This window comes from Abramis brama, assembly GCF_963993115.1.
Source record: "Abramis brama genome assembly, chromosome: 2".
NCBI lineage: Eukaryota > Metazoa > Chordata > Actinopteri > Cypriniformes > Leuciscidae > Abramis > Abramis brama.
In genome coordinates, this window is record NC_139964.1 from 4,784,323 (window position 1) to 4,809,379 (window position 25,057).

At 40.4% G+C, this 25,057-nt stretch overlaps 1 protein-coding gene and 1 long non-coding RNA gene across 5 annotated transcripts in view; one reads left to right on the forward strand and one right to left on the reverse strand.

Annotated features, from left to right (window-relative positions):
• The window catches only part of LOC311077537 (adhesion G protein-coupled receptor E3-like), a 94,334-nt gene that overhangs the window by 59,672 nt on the left and 9,605 nt on the right, over positions 1–25,057 (reverse strand). Inside the window, exons 3-19 of one of the 4 annotated variants that reach the window (XM_084106069.1) lie at positions 22,553–22,624; positions 22,255–22,395; positions 22,035–22,166; positions 18,340–18,459; positions 17,876–18,007; positions 16,822–16,853; positions 15,128–15,199; positions 14,782–14,974; positions 8,898–9,017; positions 8,591–8,772; positions 8,320–8,481; positions 8,038–8,244; positions 7,728–7,960; positions 7,578–7,644; positions 7,404–7,495; positions 6,292–6,442; positions 4,897–5,631 (exon numbers count right to left, since the gene is read on the reverse strand). In XM_084106069.1, the coding sequence (XP_083962195.1) occupies positions 5,473–5,631; positions 6,292–6,442; positions 7,404–7,495; positions 7,578–7,644; positions 7,728–7,960; positions 8,038–8,244; positions 8,320–8,481; positions 8,591–8,772; positions 8,898–9,017; positions 14,782–14,974; positions 15,128–15,199; positions 16,822–16,853; positions 17,876–18,007; positions 18,340–18,459; positions 22,035–22,166; positions 22,255–22,395; positions 22,553–22,624 (2,267 nt within the window). In that variant the 3' untranslated portion in view covers positions 4,897–5,472. Of the gene's footprint in view, positions 1–4,893; positions 5,632–6,291; positions 6,443–7,403; positions 7,496–7,577; positions 7,645–7,727; positions 7,961–8,037; positions 8,245–8,319; positions 8,482–8,590; positions 8,773–8,897; positions 9,018–14,781; positions 14,975–15,127; positions 15,200–16,821; positions 16,854–17,875; positions 18,008–18,339; positions 18,460–22,034; positions 22,167–22,254; positions 22,396–22,552; positions 22,625–25,057 lie in introns of those variants that run through there. The other 3 variants (XM_084106070.1, XM_084106071.1, XM_084106068.1) reach the window with 3 other exon arrangements.
• LOC311077541 lies at positions 2,893–5,005 on the forward strand. The gene is made up of 3 exons (XR_014604922.1): positions 2,893–2,925; positions 3,017–3,704; positions 4,865–5,005. It is a non-coding gene; the product is annotated as an uncharacterized lncRNA (long non-coding RNA).

Here is a 25,057-nt window from a genome sequence, read left to right on the forward strand (position 1 = left end):
AACAACCCAGCATTTTTCAGAGGGCAGTTATTTTGTTCTGAAATATTGATATCTGAAATATCTGAAATGTTCTGAATGCTCTGATTGCATTCAGCATGTTGCTTGGAGGCTCATCTCTTCCTTGAAGCTGCAAGTTGAGAGTGTTTTCAGGTTTTCAGTCAGAAAGGCCAGCTGTGTGATCCAGCACCGGTTCCCGTTTTACTTTGCTGTCCAGGAAAGTGAAAATCCCAGGGAGGAGGCTCAGAAATCGTTCAAGCACTTTCCCATGGGACAACCATCTCAATTTACTGTGCATCATTTAATCACCATACTCTGTGTCTTAGCGAGGCGCCAGGCGCGACACAAGTGTGTTTTGCTAGTTTCAGCCTGACGCAATTATCATTTTCACGTCCTGCGCCACGTTGTCTAAATAGCAAATGCATTTGCGCCCATTTATGCGCCCATGGGCTGCTGGTCTGAGAACGAGGTGTGTTGGCGCGCACATTGTTGGCGCGTTGCTATTTTGAGGAACAGAAATAGACTGAGCCGCTGACCGACTGAAACCTGGTCTAAAGTCGATGGCACAATATTTTTTTTGTTCTTTAATGAGCGTGTTAGTAATGTGCTCCTACAGGCGGGTCCACAACGCACGTACACTCTGCTTATTACACACACACTCCACTTATTACACACACACTCTGCTTATTAAACACACAGGGACCCACAGCGGCACACAAACATGCCAAATATTACAAATAAAAGGATTACAATGTAAAAGATTAATATTGTGTACATAAAGATATGGTGGAATCCGGCTTGTACCGTAGATGGTTTGCTTGCGCTTTAAAGGGACACTAGGCAAGTCTGAGTGTTTTTTCTCTACGAAGCTCCCCCTAGTGTCTGGTAGTAAATGCTTTCAAACACTCTGTCGTAAAAACGAACTGTTATCCCTCCCCCCCTTGCCACGAGCAACCCAGGTGATCAGCTGTCAACCCAGCTGAGCAGAGGAACTGGCTATTTCAAAACCAGTTATGTCTACCGAGGCAAGTAAAGCAATACTTTCTTTCCGACTGATGGCGATTTTTTTTTTTTTATTGTGTTGTCATGCATACTAGTATTTTTACCGGAAACGAACGATATGAACGAGGCGAACTGCTGCTTTCGTGTTTGTTTGTTTTTGGAAGAATGGGCATGAGCATAAAAAAAATATATATATATATCGGAGGCTAATATTTGTCTAAAGTTATATTAGCAAGGTCTATAACTTCATCTGGTAGAATGATGGTTTACCTTTGCTTGTCTAAGAAAACATCAGAACGTTTTTTCTAGCTCGATCATGATATGTGCAACATTTTGCGCGTCTGATATTGTCTATTATCAGACGTGTTGACTTAGTGACATAAAATAAAAGTGTAAGTTACACAAATAAAACCGACAGAGGAACGGCCAAACAACTACAGAAATCAAACGTGTTTGCTAATGACAATGCTAACATCAAAGTTATAGCCTAGTATCTAGCGTACTAGTAAGCCCGTAACAGACAGCGATCATAATAAAAACCTTTACAGACAATAGCAAACATCCTGAGGTCGCAATTACTTGAAATTTAAATATTAAACACAGTTTATTCCAAAGATACTTACAAGTGCAACAGCAAGAAGGCCAGGTCAGCATCCGTTTTGCAGGCTTCTGTTTCTCTCAGTTCTCGCCATTCTGAAAAAGCCGGTCCGATATATTTACTCGAGTCTGACTTCTTGCTCGGTCAGTCTCCCGTTTCCTCTTTCGTTGGTCCTCCGACAAAGATTTCCTAGCTTTCTGCTTCTTTTTTTACAGGCTCAGCCATAACTCAATCTATCGTTGCCCTTTGCGTATAGCTAGCCGGTGCTTGAATGGGGGCGTGTACGTGTGCAGTGCCGTCAAGCAATTCGTTACATCGCGAGACCTGATATCACGCGATACTTCCTGACGGCGAGGCCGCCGACCCGCCGACCCGCCGGCCCAAAGTTGCAAGTGAGTTTTTTCCGCTCTCGGGCACCAGGGGGGTGCGAAACCACCACCATTCAACCCGAAATAAGTAATATAACCATTCCACTGACTCCGAAGCTGTTCAGTTAAGGTTAAAAAGTTACCTAGTGTCCCTTTAAGAGCCCAACTAATGGAAACACTAATCACTGTTATGGTGACTGCAAATGAAACAGAGTTAAACCTCTGTTAAATCTCAATAAAACTTATGTAGACGTCTGACAGAAATAAGGTCAGTCTGGTTAGTAATAAGTGAAGCTGGTAATGCTGTTTGTGGAGTTGTTTAATCCTCCTCTGCTGAGATCTTCACAGATTTAATGTCTCTTGTCTTCATTTGATTTCATCTAAGATTGTGGCTGAAATTACTCCATATTTAATATACACAGATTAGTAATATTAGTAATATGTACCTTTGAGGGACTAATATGTACTCTTTAGGTACAAAAGTGTACCTTTTGAAAAGGTACCGCCACAGAGACAGCTTTTGTACCTTTTTTTCTGAGAGTGTAGTTGGGCTCTTGACCCTTAAATCATTAACTTTAGATTTGGTTTGGCTGCTGTACCTGAGCTATAAAAGCCAGATGAACAAATACAAAAGGTGATCTAATGGTGTTGGTTGTGTTTTAACATAATCATTATTTCACAATCATTCATGAACTCATATAGAGCCCAATTTCTGAGTTAGGTTTACTTTATTAATTATAGCAGCACTGTCCTTGTACAACATAATATTTTTAGCCTTTTCAATGAATTTTTTTTAATTGATTTGATTATTTGGATTTCATTGAAAAGGCTAAAAATATTATGATTAGGATGAGACGCCATCAAATATCCCGCAGATGTGGTGTTTTTGGTGAAGGATAAGCCACATCCAGTGTACAGAAGAGACGGATCATTTACTCTGCAAAAATTACACTCAAAGAGGTAAGATGGGCTCCTATATTAAGAGTTTGCTTACAAACTCTTTTCTTCCCTGTCTGTATTTTTCTTATCCCGTTCTTCTCTACTTTCTCAGGCACTTTGTGGTTGCACAGTTAACGTTCCAACACTGGATAATCGCACGGTTAACTTAACAACTCAAGACATTGTCCGTCCCAGGATGAAACGGCGTGTCACCGGGGAGGGTCTTCCTCTTCCGAAATAGGACTTGATTGTCGAGTATGAGGTCAAGTTTCCCGAAAGATTAAGCCAGAGTGCCAAGGACACTATCGCAAATGTTTTGCCGGCTTCTTGAGCCGTGTATACTGCAATGCTGGAGACATTGCCATTGGGAATTTTTGGTTTCATAGTATTTAAAGGATGAATATGAGGGGCTGCTGAAACTGTCGAACTATTATTCTGTAATGTACTGCCAATGAGAGACTATCTGAACCAAAAACATTGCTGGACTAGACTGGTTTATGTGTTCGTCATGTACATTTATAGCTTCCTAAATTTTTAGTTTCCCCCCATTTTAGTTTGCTTTGGGTCAAGTCCAGCAGAAAGTCTCCAGCTGCGAACTCTTGGCCAGCGTTTTTGTTGTCAACTACACACATCTAACACATCTAAGTTTACTTATTCCAGAGATGGACAGTAGAGCATGTTGTGATGTTGCAGGGCTACAATAATATAGTTTCTTATCAGCAGCCTGATCCTTTGGACACCTCAGGGAAGACTTTCTGTGAAAGCAGCCTGTACTTTTTCTGCTAATACGGTCTAATACGGTTCTGCTAGGGCTGTAGTCAAGACCACCTTTTTCGAGTCCAAGACAAGTCCAAGACCAGGACTAGTCGAGTCCAAGTCAAGACCGAGTCCAAAGAGGTTCGAGTCCAAGTCAAGACCGAGTCCAAAAAGGTTCGAGTCCGAGTCAAGACCGAGTCCAGGACAGGGAAAAAAAAGTCTGCTAAAAAATATAGGCTAGCCTATAGAAATTAAATCATTATGTAATAATGAATAATTTTAATTTTATTTAAAATAATTGACTAATTCAAAGAACAACAAAAAAATTATAATTATAGGCTACAGGCCTAAAGGAGCACTACACATTCGTTTCGACTGTCTGATCAGCCTTACATTCTGTTCCTGTCAATCATACACGCGATGTCAACCAATTAAACTGCATGAGGGAGGACCAAGACAACTCACAGACACACACACACACACACAAGAGATGCGGATAAACTGCGGATCGGGCGGATGACGTGACGAAAAATAATATTTTAATTAAATTCGGGCGGGTGGCGGCTGAAGCAATCATATGAAAAAAGTTAGCCAATAAGCAAACCTGCAAGTTATGAGCTGGGTTATTTTGTTTCGATATTAGCTATATTTTAAAACAGCCAGTCATTGCGCCTACCACTCGTGGAGGCAAAGAAAGAAAGGTAAGAAAAAAAGTCGGAAAACTTTGCCCATTAATTAGATGTGCAAGGCAAGCAGGCTAGTTTTCGGGGTGTTATGGACAATTAAAAATATGAATATTCACGTTGCACTAGCGGTGGACTTTCAGCGAGTTTATTTAAACATTTATTTTTTAAAGAGCCGTTTGTGAGTCAAAAGAGCCGGCTCTTTCAGTGAGCTGAGTGAAACGAGCCGGCTCACGAAAAAGAGCCGAAATGCCCATAGTTATTAGGTGGCCAGTGTTTCACTTTCCCTCCAATAATATATTGTTTTAATATCGCGGCGACGTATGTGTGATTACTGGGAACATAATAAAGAAACCTGGACTCGGTCGAGACCAAAAGCCATATTTGGCAAGACCAGTGGCCGAGACCGAGACAAGTCCGAGTCCGAATACCAGCGAGTCCGAGACAAGTCCGAGACCATAGAAAAGCGGTCTCGAGTCCGGACTCGAGTCCAAGACCGGACTCGAGTACTACAGCCCTAGGTTCTGCTGATGCCACTAAAAGTAATTTCCAATATAGTGGTGGCTCAAAGTGATGCTTGGATCCTCTCTCTTCTAAGTATGTGAAACAACACTTGATGCAGAAGTTATATGGTGAGAAACTCAAAAGCTCAAAGTCAGATAGAGGACAAATTTGTAACAAATACTAGATTTATTTAAAATAAATGATTCAAACTACTGATATTGTGGTTCATTTCTTATGCAAAATCATATGAAACCTTTTTCTGTTTTATTACAGGCAATTTATGTTATTGTTTTTAATTGTGAAACTAAATTTGTTTATTCACAAATAACTTCTGTGGGATCTTTTTGGATTGTGAGATTATGAGTTATGAATATGCTTTGAGTTTTGAATAGATTGTTTAAAAGAAAATAAGATTTGAAATGTTACAGATATCACACTGTTTTAATAAAACACTTTAAGCTGAAAAATAATTGCTTTATCTTATTATTTTTGTTAGCGTATTAAAAGTGTAACCCAGTATACAAGCCTCTAAAAATCATGGTAGTTCCTCTACCAAAGAAATGTTGCACTTAAAGAAATGTATAGATTCACATAAGTGTGTTGACCGCTGTAAATATATAGCATGTTAACTAGTGAAATTTGTAACTGAGACGGTCGTGTCACTTTCATAAGAATGGCACTTCCTTTGCTGAATATGGATGCTTGTGTCTTCACTGTTTCTTGATGGTGTTAATTTGAGTCCACAGCAAAGACTTCTGAAGAACTTCCTGTACTGCTGCCTGACCTGGACAAGAATGAGAAGAGAAATAGTTTTAAACTCTGGTTAAAAAAACAAAAACACAGAATATGTCTAGGTTATTTTTCAAGAATTTAATTTTAGAAGATGAGAAATGAAAAATTAACTTAACCTTTAGAACCTGAAGCTAAAATAGGTGTGAGAAAAATATATCGACTAAAACGACTAGCTTCTGGCAGACGGCCGTACGCAAGTCGACTTGCACCAAAAGAGTAACCAGTGACGCATGTATGACGTAGATGTAGGAGTGGCGTAAGCTTTGACGCCTCTCACGGTTCAAACAAACAGGGCTGGGCAACAAACTCAAGCTCCTCTCACATTTTCTCTCAAAAAAATTTCTTTTTAAACTAATTTGTGACTGGTGTTTTGTTTTGCTCTATCTCCGTGTTCGCCATTACGTTGTGCGTCAGGTCAAGGGTCACTCTTTCACCGAAACGGCCATTCACTGCCATTATAAAGCTTGGAAGAGCCAGGACATTTTTTAATATAACTCTGATTGTATTCGTCTGAAAGAAGAATGTCATATACACCTAGGATGACTTAAGGGCAGGTAAATCATGGGCTAATTTTCATTTTTGGGAACTAACCCTTTAATATAAAGTAGGTGAGAGATTATTTTCTGGTAGGCTGTCTGTACTGATGTCTGACCTGATCATTGAGGACACAATAGACCAGGAACATGAAGGTTCCCTGCTGGGAGTTCAAGATCAGGAAGAGGATCTCCAGCTCCTTCCAGAAACCCAGAATCCAGGAGCAACCAAGAACCACAAACTGAGCCAGTGTTTTAAATGTCATATTCCTGCAGAGAAAGATGGAGAGTTAATATATATTTATTGATTATATTGTTGTGGAAAATCTGCAATTGTCCTGTTATAAGTATGCCTTTTTGTCTGTAGAACACTTCTGTATTGTAATCAACCACACTTGAAACTTGTTTATTAAGAAAGTGGTTTATGAAGAAAAACTCTGCAATTGTTATTGTAAAATGTTTTTTGAGAAAGTGGTTTATAAAGAAAAACATACCACACTTAATGTTTTAAGCATTAATTAAAAAGCATAGAGAGGAACAAAACATGTATTAGAAAGAGCTTTGCTAAAGAAAGAAGATAAATGCAAGCATTACCGTCAGATGTGTTGCGGACGAAGCGCAGAATGCAACAAAGAAGAAAAGTCTGAAGAAGGAAGACTAAGAGGCGAAAGGCTTTACAAAGACAGGTCCGAAATGAATTCCCAGAACTCATGACACCTCAAGACTTAGGACTGGATAAATTGTATGTAAGAGACCAATAATTTATGAGGGGATTTCCAAAGATGACGACCTCAAGAAATCAGATGGTCTATAAAAGGCTGAAAGGAGAAGATGAAGGCAGACGCTGATTCGTAATGGCCTCTCCGGTGTTACAACGCTTGTAAACGATTTACTCTTGATGTTGTTTTGTCTTGTTTTTTATATTAGTACTTTATATGTAAACTAATTAACCTGTAGATAATAAAACTATATTTAATTGAAACTAAGAAACTCTTTTGCTACTCTCGCCTGCCAAAAGTCTTTGATTTCTAAAAAAGTGAGCTGAACAGACCACGAAGAAGTCTTCTGACCTGTGGATTGTGAGTATGAACATTCAGATGCTTATGATTTAGGACACATTTGACTTTACCTAACCTGAGAATAATCAAAATAAGGTTAAAGGTGTCTAGAAATATGCAGCATATAACAATATACACATTTCATGGAGTGTTCAAATCATATTGTTTGTTACTTGGTTTGTTTAATATGTGAAACTTCAGCGTTCAGATTTTTCAAGGTGGAGGTCAGACTGATGATGATGTCGATGAAGAGAATCACGTTTAACTGCACAGTAAGAGAAACAACAGTAATTAATCTTTAATCACTTTTCCTTTTAATCCAAAGTCATGATGAGAAATGTGCTTACTGCTAGTATGACGCAAACAGGTCCCAGAAAACTCCAGATAAAGCCTTTATCCATTTTAATCCAGCACCTGTTTAGAGGAAGAAAAATAATTAAATGAACAAACATGAAGGATGAAGGTGTTGATCTCTGAGTCGTTCAAACTAAACTCACTTTTCACTTCCGTAGCCTTTAGGATTCACCCCAGCAGACACGGCCACCACAACCAGAGCAACCGTATATCCAATCACACACAGGTATCCACTCCTAAGCACCCCCCTCCTTTTGGAGCTGATCTGTGATAGGTTCTTCACACAGATGAAGAGCAGCACAGCTTCAATGAACATCCACACAAAGCCGGAGAGAAAGAGGAAGTGCAGCACACCTGATATCACGGCACACAACACCTGGAGATCATGAGAGACGGTTATGATGATTCTCAGTGAGACTGAGCTGAGCTGTAGGGCTCCTTCATCATTCTCACCTGATGACGGCGTATGAGGCTCAGGAACTGTTGTGTGAGCAGGAACAGAAGGTGAGCCAACAGCAGACTCACGCAGAGGTTGATTCGAGCCACATTATTCACTCCAGGACTCCACTGACAAAGGGCAAAGGTCAACAGGGCCAAACTGAAGAACACCAGCCCCACGATCACACACACCAAATTCAACACATCCAGCAGTGAGTCGCTCTGAGGAAACATGTCAGAGTACATGAGTGCCAAATCTGTGCTGTTCTTCAATGCTCACTATAAATGTTCTCGTACCTCTGATGGGCGGCTGGTTTGCATGATGAGAGCAAATGTGGACAGATGAACACAGGAACACACAGTGTAGCTGCTGTTGGTCTTTAAAACAGAACAACCATCTACAATCCACTCGCTGATGTTCCAGTACACACAGGACAGAGAACCGTCGGGGTCAAACTCCTGCAAAAAGAAGAAAGAACATGCAGAAAATAGTATAACACTGAATATTAGATGTTTTCAGATGTTCATCAGTTCTCAGGTTGGACAAAAACACATTTCAGTCTCTCACTCTGATGTGTTTGAGGGTGATGTTGACTGGTTTGGTGAGTTTAGTGTTGGTGGTATTGAGAAGAGTAATTGAGATTACAGTGGACATCATGGTTTTAATCGTGTCATTTGATGTGTAGAAGAAGTCTGGCTTCAGTAAATTCTCCATTGTGTTATAACTCATGAAAGCCACAGCAGCTGATCCTGTGTGACAGAAACAGAAGAAACTTGTATTCAACACATTACAACCTTTAGTTAAATGTGGTTTAGTGATATATCTTCTAAAAATGTTTTATTTAAAATGTTGTATTAAAACACATCTCACATACTTGTTTCATTGTTGTTCTTGGCGATCCCAATGAGATCGATGTCCATAGAACAATTTGTTGTGACAAGTCGAGGGATTTTATCTAAGGTGACACTGGATCCAACCATGAAGATTTCAACCTCTGATTTAGAAAATAAGCAGTTATGTTTTTTTATTTTTTATTTATTTTTATTAAAGTTGATTCAATCTGCACAAATGTGCAAAAAACAAAACAATAAAAAGACTAAAATAAAATAACTATTTCATCTAATTACTAGTTTGAACTAATCAATTAACTTTATACACAGCAAAATCCCCAGAGTTAAATTAAGTCAAGCTGGTAATGCTGTTTGTGGAGTTGTTTAATCCTCTTCTGCTGAGATCTTGAGAGATGTAATGTCTTCTTTTATCTTTAGTTGATTCATCTTAGGGTAGGGGAAACCGGGGAGTGTTGCAACAGGGGATGGTTGCAACATGTAATTTTTCTCCAATCAGAAACAAGCTAGAGTGATGACACTCATACTGCACATGCACAGTTAGACCCTTCCCCCACCAAGAAGACAGTAGACATATTCAACATCTGCTGCTGCATTTATTGAACAAAACTTGTTTTGGAGGTATGAAAGTAACATTTCAACTTACTTAGTTTGAATTATTGTTTTGTTGACTTCTAAGTGACATAGTTAGCATGTGTCAAAGTCAGTGTGTCATGGCTGATGGTTTGGGGACAGTTCCCACTGCGCATAGACACGTCGAAACAACGTATTTTCTACGTCGTTTTTGCACGTCCAATTTTGCTCCCCTTGAAGGTGCAGACTGTGACGCCAGATGACGTCTTTTTCCGACGTCTTCCGCACGTCTAATGTTGACGTCCGTCCACAAAAGTTTGTTTGTGGGAAGAAGGAAGGAGACGGGGTCGGCTTGCTATGGATCGTGTGTTTTATTAGATACTGTGCGTCTTTTCCAAACAATAATCGCGCTCAGTGCACTCAATCAAAACAGCGGCTTTATTAGGCTTCTCCTCATGAGACGGCAGGCAGGCACACACACCTTATTCTTGCTTTCCCTGGGAATCAAACTCGTGATCTTAGCGTTACAAGCGCCAACGCTCTACTGTTTGAGCTACAGTATCTCAGTACCTTTGTATGCGTCTCCAGTTGCTGAGATGCTGAGACGATCAAATGGAGTTTTTGGAAAATGATCTTAAATAATTATAAATAATCTGTAGGCCTATTCGAATATGTATTAATCATGTTGATAATGCGCGAATGAGGCGTTTAGCGCGGCGCGGACGAGCGAATGAGGCGAATTGAGCGTCTGGCGCAATACGCGCGAATGATTTGAGGGTGAGAGAGCGAGAGAGAGTGAGATAATTATGTTTAGTCCAGAGGATATATCGCGTTTAGGAGGAAATACAAGGAAATAGAGATTTGGCATGAAACGTGGATGGAGCGAATAGGTTCAGTACACAGCAAAATGACATGACAAACTCTTTTTTTTTAAATGGCGTTTATTGCGTTAAAAAAAAAGTAATAGTCATGTAAATTTCCTGCACCTGTCATAGACGTCCAAATGACGTCCAAAAAAATTACCCAGTTCAAAGGTCCAATGTTGAACGTCAATATGACGTCCAAGTTGGGTCATGGTTGGACGTTCAAATAGTGGACCTAGTTTGGATGTCGAATAGATGTCCAGAATTGGTCATGGACCGACGGACCCAATATAGACATGATCTGCACGTCTATCCGACGTCCAATGTTTAGTGGGTTGCAACAAGTTATAAATTGCATGTTTAATAAAAGTTTGTTGCATTGCAAATTGTTCAATTCTTCCTGTCTGGCACTGAAATATGGAGAGATTGAATATCATCTGTAACACCTGCACACTGAATATATGTAGGCCTATGTTCTACACATAAACAAACAAAACTCAATAACTGTTATTTGATAAATATCACTAAATAAATAAATAATAGGTTACAGTAATATTATTATAGAAATAAATAATACTATAGGCCTAAAACAGTTCATATTTTCAGAATTCTATATGCTCATTGAGACAAAAAGCTTAAGTTAATTAGTGAAATTTAAGGTATTTATAACATGTTGCAGCCGCCCCATGGTTGTGTTGCAACTGTCCCCTGGGTCGGGGTCAGTTGCAGCATCTGGCTTCTTCCATTCAAATAAATACTGTGAATGATAATGTCATATATAATCATCTTTAAATGTTATAGAGTTTAATATATACAAATTTGCTTGATCTAGTCCCAATAGTGTCTGAGTAACTGAGAGAAATGCAAAAGTGTTGCAACTGTCCCCGGTCTCTCCTACGTTTACACGACAACGATACGCTTAAAACTCAGAAGTGTTTCCTTTGAGTTTTCAAAACTTTGCATTTTCAGGCACCCAAACTGACTCTTTGTTGTCGTGGAAACGAACAGCCAAACGTATAAAAAGTTTTGCGTTTTTAGTTGAAAACGGTGTCGTTGTCACAGTGTCTGGTGGTTCCCTGGGTTAAACACTAGAGGTCCTCAGTTTTCACGGTGTCTATGCATTTTCACTACAATTCCCATGATCCTGTCTGTCACTGATTGTTCATTGTCTTTCAGCTGTTTCTCGTCACCTTGTCAGCACTTGTGTGTGTGTGTCTGTTTCAGTGTTTGTCACGGAGTCCTTGTCTCTTATCACACCACTTCTGTGTTCTGCCTTGTTGCCTGTTTTTGGATTGTTTTATGTTTTGGATTGCTTCTTTGGTTTTGACCCCTGCCTGGACTGGATTTGAATAACGGATTTCCCTTAATAAATTATACTGCTTTTGGATCTTCTCTCTGTTTCCCGTGTGATGGATCGTGACAGAAGGACTCTGTCAAATACAAGATCCAGTGGTATGTACACTAACTTCTCTTTCCCAGCCACCGAGCGGGAGAGGAGAGATTGTTTTAAGGGAACCCGCCAAGTCATTTTTCGCGGGACCCGTGGAGGCCGCAGTGGAGGAGGTGGTCGAGAGGAATCCCGACACCATTCTCCACTTTGGCCCCTCTTCAACCCTGGGCTGGTGATGTCCAGCCCAGAGCTCCATCCGCCGCTGATTCCGCCCAGCTCAGAGTTCTGTTCGCCGCAGTTTCCGTCCAGCCCAGAGCCTGCACATCGCCATCAAAGACAGCGGAGGAGGAAGACCTCCAGTCTCCCCAAGGACCCGGAGATCGTGCTCGTGCAGCCCGCTGTCGTCCTGGAGGCCGTCCCCTCCGAGCAGCCCGCTGTCATCCCTGAGATCGTCTCGGAACCGTCCACCATCAGTCCTGCCACAGCCAAGAGAGCAGTCTTCCTCTTTTATGCAGTGGCGGTACGGCATGCGTGGAGGAAGCACAGCACGTCTGCCGAGCCTGTGTCTTCGGACAAGATGGCCGCCGCCGAGCCTGTTCACGTCACGTCTGCCGAGCCTGTGTCTTCGGACAAGATGGCCGCCGCTGAGCCTGTTCACGTCACGCCTGCCGAGTCTGTTCACGTCACGCCTGCCGAGCCTGTGTCTTCGGACAAGATGGCCGCCGCCGAGCCTGTTCACGTCACATCTGCCCAGCCAGAGACTGTTCACGCCATGTATGCGCCGCCTGAGGCCTCAGTGACCGCGACACTGGCCATTATGACCACAGCCATGTGGTGTGTGTGGGCTGCGCACACACTTGAGCCGGTGGTGTCTGTTCCTGAGCCTGAGCCTGTGTCTGTTCCTGAGCCTGTGGTGTCTGTTCCTGAGCCTGTGGTGTCTGTTCCTGAGCCTGTGGTGTCTGTTCCTGAGCCTGTGGTGTCTGTTCCTGAGCCTGTGGTGTCTGTTCCTGAGCCTGTGGTGTCTGTTCCTGTGGTGTCTGTTCCTGAGCCTGTGGTGTCTGTTCCTGAGCCTGTGGTGTCTGTTCCTGAGCCTGTGGTGTCTGTTCCTGAGCCTGTGGTGTCTGTTCCTGTGGTGTCTGTTCCTGAGCCTGTGGTGTCTGTTCCTGTGGTGTCTGTTCCTGAGCCTGTGGTGTCTGTTCCTGTGGTGTCTGTTCCTGAGCCTGTGGTGTCTGTTCCTGTGGTGTCTGTTCCTGTGGTGTCTGTTCCTGAGCCTGTGGTGTCTGTTCCTGTGGTGTCTGTTCCTGAGCCTGTGGTGTCTGTTCCTGAGCCTGTGGTGTCTGTTCCTGAGCCTGTGGTGTCTGTTCCTGAGCCTGTGGTGTCTGTTCCTGAGCCTGTGGTGTCTGTTCCTGTGGTGTCTGTTCCTGAGCCTGTGGTGTCTGTTCCTGTGGTGTCTGTTCCTGAGCCTGTGGTGTCTGTTCCTGTGGTGTCTGTTCCTGTGGTGTCTGTTCCTGAGCCTGTGGTGTCTGTTCCTGTGGTGTCTGTTCCTGTGGTGTCTGTTCCTGTGGTGTCTGTTCCTGAGCCTGTGGTGTCTGTTCCTGAGCCTGTGGTGTCTGTTCCTGAGCCTGTGGTGTCTGTTCCTGAGCCTGTGGTGTCTGTTCCTGAGCCTGTGGTATCTGTTCCTGAGCCGGTGGTGTCTGAGCCGGTGGTATCTGTTCCAGTTCCTGAGCCGGTGGTGTCTGTTCCTGAGCCTGTGGTGTCTGTTCCTGAGCCTGTGGTGTCTGTTCCTGAGCCTGTGGTGTCTGTTCCTGAGCCTGTGGTGTCTGTTCCTGAGCCTGTGGTGTCTGTTCCTGAGCCTGTGGTGTCTGTTCCTGAGCCTGTGGTATCTGTTCCTGAGCCGGTGGTGTCTGAGCCGGTGGTATCTGTTCCAGTTCCTGAGCCGGTGGGGTCTGTTCCAGTTCCTGAGCCGGTGGGGTCTGTTCCTGAGCCGGTGGTGTCTGTTCCTGAGCCGGTGGGGTCTGTTCCAGTTCCTGAGCCTGTGGTGTCTGTTCCTGAGCCTGTGGTGTCTGTTCCTGAGCCTGTGGTATCTGTTCCTGAGCCGGTGGTGTCTGAGCCGGTGGTATCTGTTCCAGTTCCTGAGCCGGTGGTATCTGTTCCAGTTCCTGAGCCGGTGGGGTCTGTTCCAGTTCCTGAGCCGGTGGGGTCGTCTCCGCCCTGGCCGCCCGAGGGGTCGTCTCCGCCGTGGCCTCCCGAAGGGTCGTCTCCGCCGTGGCCGCCCGAGGGGTCGTCTCCGCCGTGGCCTCCCGAAGGGTCGTCTCCGCCGTGGCCGCCTGATGGGTCGTCTTCGCCGTGGTCGCTCGAGGGGAAGTCTCCGCCCTGCCCGCCCGATGGACTACCTGCTCCACCCTGGCCACCTGAAGGGTCGTCTCCGCCCAGACCGCCCGATGAACTGTCATCCCCTGTGTCCATTCCTTCCCATGGTCCTGGCTCTCCGTCCCTCCCCCTAATCCCCCACAGTTCCACCTCCCTCCTGGACTTTTGTCGAGTTTTGTTTTCTGTCGTGGAGCGTCTGGTAGCCGCTCCGTAGAGGGGGGGTTATGTCACAGTGTCTGGTGGTTCCCTGAGTTAAACACTAGAGGTCCTCAGTTTTCACGGTGTCTATGCATTTTCACTACAATTCCCATGATCCTGTCTGTCACTGATTGTTCATTGTCTTTCAGCTGTTTCTCGTCACCTTGTCAGCACTTGTGTGTGTGTGTATATATACCCTGTCTGTTTCAGTGTTTGTCACGGAGTCCTTGTCTCTTATCACACCACTAACGTGTTCTGCCTTGTTGCCTGTTTTTGGATTGTTTTATGTTTTGGATTGCTTCTTTGGTTTTGACCCCTGCCTGGACTGGATTTGAATAACGGATTTCCCTTAATAAATTATACTGCTTTTGGATCTTCTCTCTGTTTCCCGTGTGATGGATCGTGACAGTCGTGTAAAAAGACCCTAAGACTGTGGCTGAAGCGGGTGTTTTCTATATAAACTATATCATATATAAGCTCAGTTTCATCATCAATAATAACAGTTTCTCCACTCACCAACAGCAGCAAGAGTAAAACTGACTCTGTCATATGTGTCTGTCGGCTTCACCAATATAGAGATGAGTTTCTCGTTGGCTTTTAACACACGGTTTCCGTTGGAGGCTAGTTCAGCTCGGCTGACTGATGATGAAGACTCTGAAATCTCTCCTGAAGTGTTGAGGACCATATTCAAAACCTCGGTCACTGGAGTCTAATTTATTGATCAGAAAAAAAATAAAAAATACTGTAAATGTAAATATTAAGAAAGCCAATTAATCAGACTTGCAATGTCAATCATGTAACTGACAATTACATTTGATTTGATTATTTTATATATAAAAAAAAAATTCTCTTGAAGACTTACAGTCAAAGTAAGCTCTTGATCTGTAATGTTCTCGATCTGCTCTAGAAGATTTTGAAGCTTTTCAGTCTGACTCTGAAATCAAAATTAAGAAGACAGAATTTGACAATGTGTGAGTGATGACTTTAGCCGGGTATGCTGAGTGCCTCTGAAATGAGACACAGACAGTGTTATTGAACAAATTCCTTTAACAAATGATTCAATGACATATCTTTTTTAAACATTTGTCGCCACCTACTGGTGGAAATGAAAATACTTTTCTAAAGGTGCTTTTCTGTATTTTGCTCGCTACAGTGGACAGTGTTTGTATCCAAACCAGTGCCGGCCCGAGCCTTTTGGGGGCCCTAAGCAGAATTTGATTTGGGGGCCCCCTCCCACCACGCGTAGTTAAAAAAGTTTTAACTTTTCCTTTACTCTTTTACTAACTCTTTGAAACTCCTGAAAACAAACTGTAAACATATTCCAGCATTGCAATCTTGACATCGCAGCCTGTTCATTATAGCCGTAATAAATATATAATAATAAAATAGTCAACCTAACATATAAAACTTACACTGCTCTGTTTAAATAGTCAGTAGTACAATTCATACCGTTCACAGTAAGCACCGCTCCACTGTGATGTTTCCAAGCACATTTTTGCGTGTGAAGAGGATGATTTTTTCCGTCGATATTGGAACGTGAGTGAAGTACAAAGAAGCCTATAATAAAGAATAGTTTACCATCCAAATACATCGCGAATTGCTTACTTTCACTTTCGCTTTAAATTATTTAGTTTTGGCTTGTTTATAGTTATTTTTTTTATTCTTGTTCTGTTCTGAATATTATTAAATTTAAAGGATAAATCATTGATTTAAATGTCAATCATTGATCAAATCAAATTTTTGTATCATGGCTTAACATTACCGTGACTTTGCGCACGAATTGTCTGCATGCGAGGTTATGCGCTTGACTCAAACACTGGCAGACACAGCAGCAGTTGTAGACAGGTATATTGATCATGAAATCAGAATTTTACTTGTCTAGAATTATTCATTCATTCATTCATTCATTCATTCATGTCACTTGTTTAAGTTAATTAATATGTAAAAAAAACAGGGGGTGGCCAGGGGGCCCCAAGCAGCCACTTAGTTCGCTTATGCCTTGGGCCGGCCCTGATCCAAACTAACAAACTTTTGTCACAGAAGTACTGGAATAAAAGTTTAAGTTTGTAAAAGAAGTAATGAGAATGTGTGGTTGAAATGGACAGCTTCGTGGACAGCTTTCTCTGCGCATTAAATCCCCCATATTGAATGCAGAACAATGATGATGACAGAGAGTATAGGCTTCAAAGCTATCGTGGACCCGCTTACCCAAAACCCTGGTTTGGCAAATAAATGAATGACGGACAGTTACGTATTTCCAGCATTTTATTATGTAAGCTTTATGTTACTCCTCAAATAACAAGGGAATTTGTAGTAATTTCTAGTATTAATTAATTAGCGAGTCCACAAACTCATTCTTTCAATTGGCTTTTGTATGCAGAGTATTCACAGCTTATATGGACTGAATGCCCCCATAAACCATCAGCAATTATTAGAAAAGCACATTCATATTTCAGATTACACACATATCTAAAATGCACATGTTATTGCACTGCTTCAGTTTGGACTGTTATTGATAGGAGTCTCTACAACTTCAATTTCAGAAACTCAACTTACGTTGCGTCCTTCCAGCGGCTTTATATTTATCCCTGCAATGACAGAAATCAGCATGAAGACAATAATATAATAAACTGCAAAACTTTGAAAAATAACTATTTTACTAAGCAGCAATTTCAGCAAGATTGTGGATTCAGCAAGATTTCAGTGGTGCATACCTCCTTCTGCGTACCCCCTCTCTTCCACTTAGACTTCAGTCATACCTTTTCCATTAGGGGACAATATTTGCCCCCTAAATTTATTTCCCAGTGCTTTTTTTTACCTTTATGCATAACTTTATGAAATAAAAAATGTTTATAATGAAAAATGTTCAATAGAGCAATATGCAATGAGGGAAAAATGAAGTGATACTTTAAAATATATTACACTAAAACCAGTAAGTCACTGTCTTCTCAATGAGCGAGTCATTGAGTCATCCTTACATTCAGTAACAAAGCAACTAACTGTATTTATAAATGAATCATTGAATGATTGACTCACAATTCTTTTCAAAGCTGCAGAATTGTTTACAAAACACTGCACTCTAAAAAGAGATGTGTTCAAAATTACACACGTTGTGTCAGTTTTAACACATGTAGTGAGTGTGCTCAGGGACAACACATGTTGTGTCAAATTTAACACAATAAATGTGTAAGTCATTTTAACACACAAATTGTGCCATTTTAAAAAATAAAGCATATAAATTGCATACAAATAACTTGTATTTACACTGGCCTGTTTGTTTGAGAACATAGCAAACACTGCATATCATTCACAGTGATGGTGAGTGTCGGCACGCTCTTATAAAATGAGTTGAAAACAACACAACCTGTAAAAAGAGATTTTTTATTTTTTATATTTTTTTTTATGGACTGATTCCAATACTAATATACTCACATTATTAACACAGTATAAATATAAAATAGCAATTGGCCAATTTAAGACGGTTTTAATTCAGTGCAGGGTGTTGTTATAGTAACATAGTTCATCTCTGCGCACATGAACACAACACAATTAATCACACTTAAACTAGCACATATATTTTTTGAAAAGTGCATTTTACTTGATCGCTCACCGGTGCATTTTGACTGGTTGTTGCCGTAGTTACTGTACCCCGGGTTACATTTGCAGATGAAGCTGCCTTTCTGATTATTGCACTCTGCGTTTGTGCCACAAACATCTGGATCTTTTTTACACTCATCGATGTCTGAGAGAGAGAGAGAGAGAGAGAGAGAGAGAGAGAGAGAGAGAGAGAGAGAGAGAGAGAGAGAGAGAGAGAGAGAGAGAGAGAGAGAGAGAGAGAGAGAGAGAGAGAGAGAGAGAGAGAGAGAGAGAGAGAGAGAGAGAGAGAGAGAGAGAGAGAGAGGACTGTCAGTCACATGAATGCAGATTCCTTTGATAACATCTTTTTATTTAATAATATTGCAATCGTTTTGATGTTAAGACAGCAGACACACACGGCATGTTATGATGTTTAATGTGACCATCACTCAAACACACTGTCAGTGTCATTAGCAGCTTCAGCACACTGACGCTCACCTGTACAGGTGTCGTTATCACGTTTTTCAAACCCGGGATAACAGATGCAGGAGAAACTGCCAGGTGTGTTAGTGCAACTGCTGTGAACTCCACACACTGAGGACAAACACTCATCCACATCTACAGCGAGCACACACACACACAGAGATGAGGGTTTCATTTAGACACAAGCACAAGGGGAACATTCACACATAAAGAAGTGAGATGACAGAGGTTTTATCAGTTCAACTGCTGAATGATTATAAATAGCAACTCATCCTATTTGTGTAGCATATTTATTTTCTTTATGTATAGGAAGCCCAGATAAACCCAATACATTTGTAAAGACGAGCCAAAAATGGCAAGAGACACTTTATGTCACAATGCAATTCGACTCAAACTACACTGTTAACCCTTGCTGTAAAATTCTGACAATATAATACCATTTTCCATTAAAACAGTAATATACCGTAGAAAATAAAAATAGCCTACAGGAATATACTGTGAATTAACAGTGCTCAAAGTCGACACTCAGAGGCTGTTTTCCCAATCACACCCTATACCCTCATTCACTATTCCCTACATTAGTTCACTAATATAGTCCACTTGAATGAAAAGAAGTGAGTGAATTGAGACACTGATGAACACCTGATAAGCAGAATCACTGAAGGACAGAGAAACAAGAACAGAAAAAAGAGAAACACAAAAACTACAACTGACTTCCAGCCACACTGAGTGTGAAACCAGTTTACAAGCCAGTTTACGATTATTTCTTTCATACATGTACAAAAGTTCTTGTTGAGAATTAACAGAGATTTAGTTATTAATAAAATTTGTTGTCACCATGATGAAGATCAGTATTTGCTTTAGTTGGTCTCTTGTCCCTGGACTTCTTACCATTCATCTCTCTCTGGCTGCTGTAACAGTGAGTTTATAAAACACATTTGTTATGGCAAGAAAAAGTCAAGAGGAAGATGATCAGGTGTTTTTATTTTTTTGTGATGATGTCACAATCATCCTGGACATGCCTGATTTTCAGATTTTTCCTGTATATAGTCATTGAAATTATAGTTATCTCATATTTAGCATATATCTGTGAATCTACAAAATGAAATCAATATTCTTCTGAAGAATATTGTAATCATATAGTGCATTTAATTTTATTTTACTCCTGCTTGACTCAGACCCACACAGACATCAACAATCAGCATATGAATCTCAGCAATGGTGAAAAGTTTCATGTCGCAATGCATGCTGGGTTCCAGGATAATATAAAACTCCCAGCATGCACTGCTGCATGAATAATAATAATAATAATAAAGAAATATTGCCACCATTGTTGAGATTCATGTGCTAAATTGTGATATCTCGGTGTTTCTAAAACACAGTGTAGGTCTGTTTCTCTGGTTATGCATCATGTGTTAAAAAAAAAAGAGTCATTGTATCTTATTGCTGCGTTTTCACAGTGGTGGTAATGTAACACTTTTGATTGAGGATTAAGCTCTGAATAAGTGAGAATGAATTCCTTAAGCGAATGAACAGGCAATATGATGATTTTGTCATCATAATCATTATAACTGCAGTCATTCATAAACTGTGTGTGCGCAAGTGTGACTTGCAAAAACACAGCTCAAGCAGCAAAAGAAAAACTAATGTTTTAGCAATTAAACATCTCAATAACAACTTCTGTATGACAGAAATAAAGTCATACTGGTTAATAATAAGTGTAATAATGTGTAATGGCTGGAAGTCAGTCGTAGTTATTGTGTTTCTCTATTTTCTGTTCTTGTGTTTCTCTTTTCTTCAGTGATTCTGCTTACAATCACTTACATATTCCCTTAATTATCTCACTGCATCGTTACTTTTTACTCGTAGTGTGGATTTCCCTGAGGGGTTGAAAGGGTTAACTGTGTAAGATAAAAAAGACACACCCACAAAATGTATTTTAACAGTAATAAACTGTAAGTTATAAATCAGGTTTATACTGACAACACTGTTGCCAGTAGTTTACTGTAAAATTATTTTTTTGGGTCACCATTGTGCAGAAGAGTAGAGCCTGTGCTTCAGTCCAGCAGAAGATCTACAAACATTGATGATTTGCTGCATGTTGCTTTATTTAACAGGCGGTGACTGTGTAGATGCTGTTCAAGTGGAAATCTTTTTACGTTCAATAGTTTTTTAGTGGTCTCAAATGAAAAGTTCACAGTAATGCTTTGCTCACATTATTAATGGATTATAAATTTTAGTTAATACATTTAAATGACAGTTGGTCAATTTAAGGCAGTCGGTTTCTGCAAGTGAAATTAGTTAACTTGAGTTTTAGTGCATTTTTACAGAAACAAACTAGATTACAGTAAAGAACTGTACAATTAACAGTATTTTACTGGCAACAGTGTTGCCAGTATTTTACTGTAAAAAAACCCGGTAAGGTCTAACAGTGTATTTCCGATGTGAGAATTGACCCAGAGGTGATGGCAATCTTTATATGATGCAATTTCCATGTAATGCAAATGCAATGTTTTCCTAGATGATACACGAACCGTACCTGCATGCAAAGTCATAGTGAAATCATGTGGCAATGTCGCATACTACAGTTTCACAGTGTAAAGTATGCTAATGTTTCATTCCACACAGAGCCCATCGTTAATGTTGTACTGAGCTGATGGCTATAACCACCTCATGTTTCAGTGTTTCATTAAATTATATGCTTAAAAAAGATAAATGCATCACATAGATCTTGGATGGTAATAATCGGGGTCAGAGATTAACCAGGGCTTGAACTAGGTACAAAAATCCTCTGTTTTTATCTGTCATCTAATAATTATCTATGCATATTTAGTAGGGCTGTCAAACGATTAATCGTGATTAATCGCATCCAAAATAAAAGTTTGTTTTTACATAATATATCTGTGTGTATGGTATATAATTATTTTCTATATATAAATACACACACATCCATATATATATTTAAGACAAATGTGTTATTTATATATAAAAGTTAAGTATATAAGTTATATATATGTGTTAAGTATATACATGCAAATATTTCTTAAATATATACATGCATGTGTGTGTATTTATATATAGAAAATAATTATATACTGTACACACACATATATTATGTAAAAACAAACTTTTATTTTGGATGCGATTAATCGTGATTAATCGTTTGACAGCCCTAATATTTAGTTATGGGTTTAAACACCATCCCTGCAAACAAGATATGTTCTAAGAATATTTTCCATTAATTTGTAAAAACGTAATTTCTGAATGTTCTCTGAAAGATCAAAACGTCCAGTTTTTTAAATGTTTTGAAAAAGGTTGAGGGGAACATTCCATTTGATCATTTTGCAAAAGTTACTTTTAAATCTTCTCTGAACATTCCGAAACAAGCAGCAACATTTAATTTTTTTTTACATTTAACCGTTTCAGGTCTAATAGTTCCATGAACGATGTATAGTTAATGATTAGATGATGAATGTTTTATTAACGACACTGGAAGAACGTTTGTTCATAACTTTAAGAGAATGTTCTGAGAACGCTGTTCTAACCAATGGACACTATAAACATCCCATAAAGGGAAAGAAATAATGAAAGCTAAACATTTGTTCTGGAAGGCACATGTTGACCATTAATAAAAAGGTATAATTTCTGAAACTGAAGTTCTTTGGTTTGATTAACAGTCAATGGAAAGCAATACGAGTGAGGCCGCTCACCTTCACATGGTGAGTCTAGTCTTGTGTCACGATCAAATCCTTCAGGACACGTGCAGTTATAAGAGCCATCGGTGTTCACACACACCAGATCATCTGTGCATTCAGAGGTCTTCTCAAGACACTCATTGATATCTGTTGGGGAAACAGTTGGTATTAATCATAGTGTTTTAATCATAGTAGTCATAGTAATCATAGTTTATCAGATAAACCCCTCTCGTACCCTCACACTGTCCGGTTGATGCTGTGAAATTGGGTGAATTTGATTGAAATCCTTCATCACAGGTGCAGTAGTAACTTCCATGTGTATTGAAACACTGAGCGTTTTTGCGACACGGATTCAGCGTCTCACACTCATCTTCATCTGTAAGAGAGGCAGGAATCAAGAAAGAAATATTACAAAGTTTAAAAACTACGGTTACACAAAGTCCCTCTTTTGAATGACATACAGAGCATTAACTGTGTATTATGCACATTATGACAAAACCATATTGTATTAAAACACACAAGGTTCTCATTACCGACACAGTTCCCTTTTTCTCTTTTGAATCCAACGCCACATCCATGAGACTCACTGGACAGCAGGAAAAAACCTGATGAAGAAAAAGAAGATCTGTACAATTATCTGTTTTTGCATTCATACATTTAGAAAAATATAGAATATATTTTAAAATGTAGACATTTATAATGTTACAAAAAATTTCTATTTCAAATAAACTGTCCTTGTGAACTTTTTTTGTTCATCAAAGAATCCTGAAAAATAAAATGTACATCATTGTTCCCAGAAAAATATGAAGCAGCACAACGGATGATAATCACTGATAATAATCAGAAGTGTTTCTTGATTAGCAAATCTGTCCAGGTTCTGCCGTGGCTCGTCTGTGTTGTCGGATTCATGTTTCTGTGTTTCTGTGTTTGTCTTGTGTCTGCGCACATGGCTCTGTCCTGGTCTGTGTTTGTGTGTGCTCCTCTTGTCCCGCCTCCTTGTTTCCCGTGACCACGCCCCCTTGATTAGTCCACGTCTTGTCCTCGTTTCACTAATTGTGCTCAAATGTCCGTCTCAATGCAGCTTCAAAATCTGGACACGATCCCAGTCGAGAAATACATGGATTTCTTGGCGACGTCATCACTGCTTGCACACGCAACCAGGAGGCAAAAGACCCGTGGTCTTCGTACCGGAGTAAAGGGTTTAGGCTAGTAGCATATGGTGGTGTTGTCGCTAAGTCAAAATGCCATGCATTTGCAGTTAGCCGTAAGGATGTAACCAAGGCCCTTATGGACATACACCCAGGCATCATAAGGCTTGGCTTTAATGCCTTGCCTTTGACTAGGGAGCACATCTGACCTCAACACGCAAAAATCTGGTGCAGCATCAAAGTATTTGACGAGCTGCACATGACCACATAGCATGTCCGGATTTTGATTCGTAAACAGTTGGACGTTCTACATAATGTTATATTAATATGAAACACAAACAAGCAGATCCAACTCTGAAATTGAAGTTTATTGTTGAGTCAACAAGAAATTACAAACAATGCGAAATCTGTTAATTACAATGTTCTTTTACAGAACTCGGCATAACAGATAGCGTTTTTTTGCCTCCTGGATGCGCGCGCATCCGGTATTGTTTGTATACAAGAAACCTGTGTATAAGGGTCTTATTTCGCGAAACGATCAGTCATTTAAACAAAAAAAACAAAAAAAACATTTATATATATATATAGATGACACTTTTTAACCACAAATGCTCATCATGTACCATCTCTGAGACGCGTCATCAAATTGGAAAGGTCACAAAAAAATAAATAAAAATAATAATATAATAATAATAATAATAATAATAATAAATTAAAACAAAAGTGTCGGACGATTTTGAAGTTGGAGGAGAAAATGAGATGGAGTTTTTCGCCCTTCCCTACCTTTTTGAACCGGAGTACACAGACAAATAACTTAGGCCTAATGTCAGTGCAATTTGACCCAATTCCGATTTTTTTTTCTCAAATGTGACACAGATCTGATGTGTTCTCTGACAGTGTAAACAGGAAAAAAAATGCATGCATTTCGAGATCGGTTTCAGGCCTCATTCATATGTGGAAATAAATCGGATATGTGCCAATGCGACTCATATAAACAGGCAGATCGGATTTCCTGAGGCATTAGGCGACGTCTCTGCGGTTTAATGATGAGAGAAACCCCGACGTGCTTCTGCAACGGGACGGATGGCCCGACGAAACGTTGTGTCGTCGTAGGAGAGGAATGTGGACAAACGTTGACACAACATATCAAAGGTTGGTTTGCTCATCCTAAAATTTCGGACCCACTGCTCCTCGTTAAAGCCAACATTTAAACACAATATGCTCCCACCAGTCCTGAGATCTCTCTCGCACACAATAACTGAAGCATACGCACAGGCTGCAATGATGGCACTTTTCGTCCTCCTCCACCTCATAATCATGGTGATGTTTGGCGAACTTCGCATATATCGCAGAGCTAGCATCAATCATATTTTGTGTTCGTCCATCTGTGCAAGATAATTTAACCCTTTAAAGGTGCCCTAGAATTTGAAGTTGAATTTATCTTGGCATAGTTAAATAACAAGAGTTCAGTACATGGACATGACATACAGTGAGTCTCAAACACCATTGTTTTCTCCTTCTTATTTAAATCTCGTTTTTGAAAAACACCCCTGAAAAATAGGCGAATCTCCACATAACACAGACTGTGACGCAACAGTCGGGATCATTAATATGTACGCATCCAAAAATTTGCATATGCCAGCCCAAGTTCAATACCAGGCAGAACTGCGCCCTCCCAGGATCTAACGTTACCTAGGCTACTTTCACTTTTAAAAATTCATCATAATCTGCTTGCAGTCGTCGAGATGGATGCATGTGTGTGGGAGAAATTTGGAGTTATCTGAAGAAAATATTGTGAAAGGCTTATTTGCTGCATGCATTTCCGTGTTGGATAGCCGCAAATGTGGAACTTCATCGCCGAGGAAGCACGCAGATAACTGTGGTAACAAA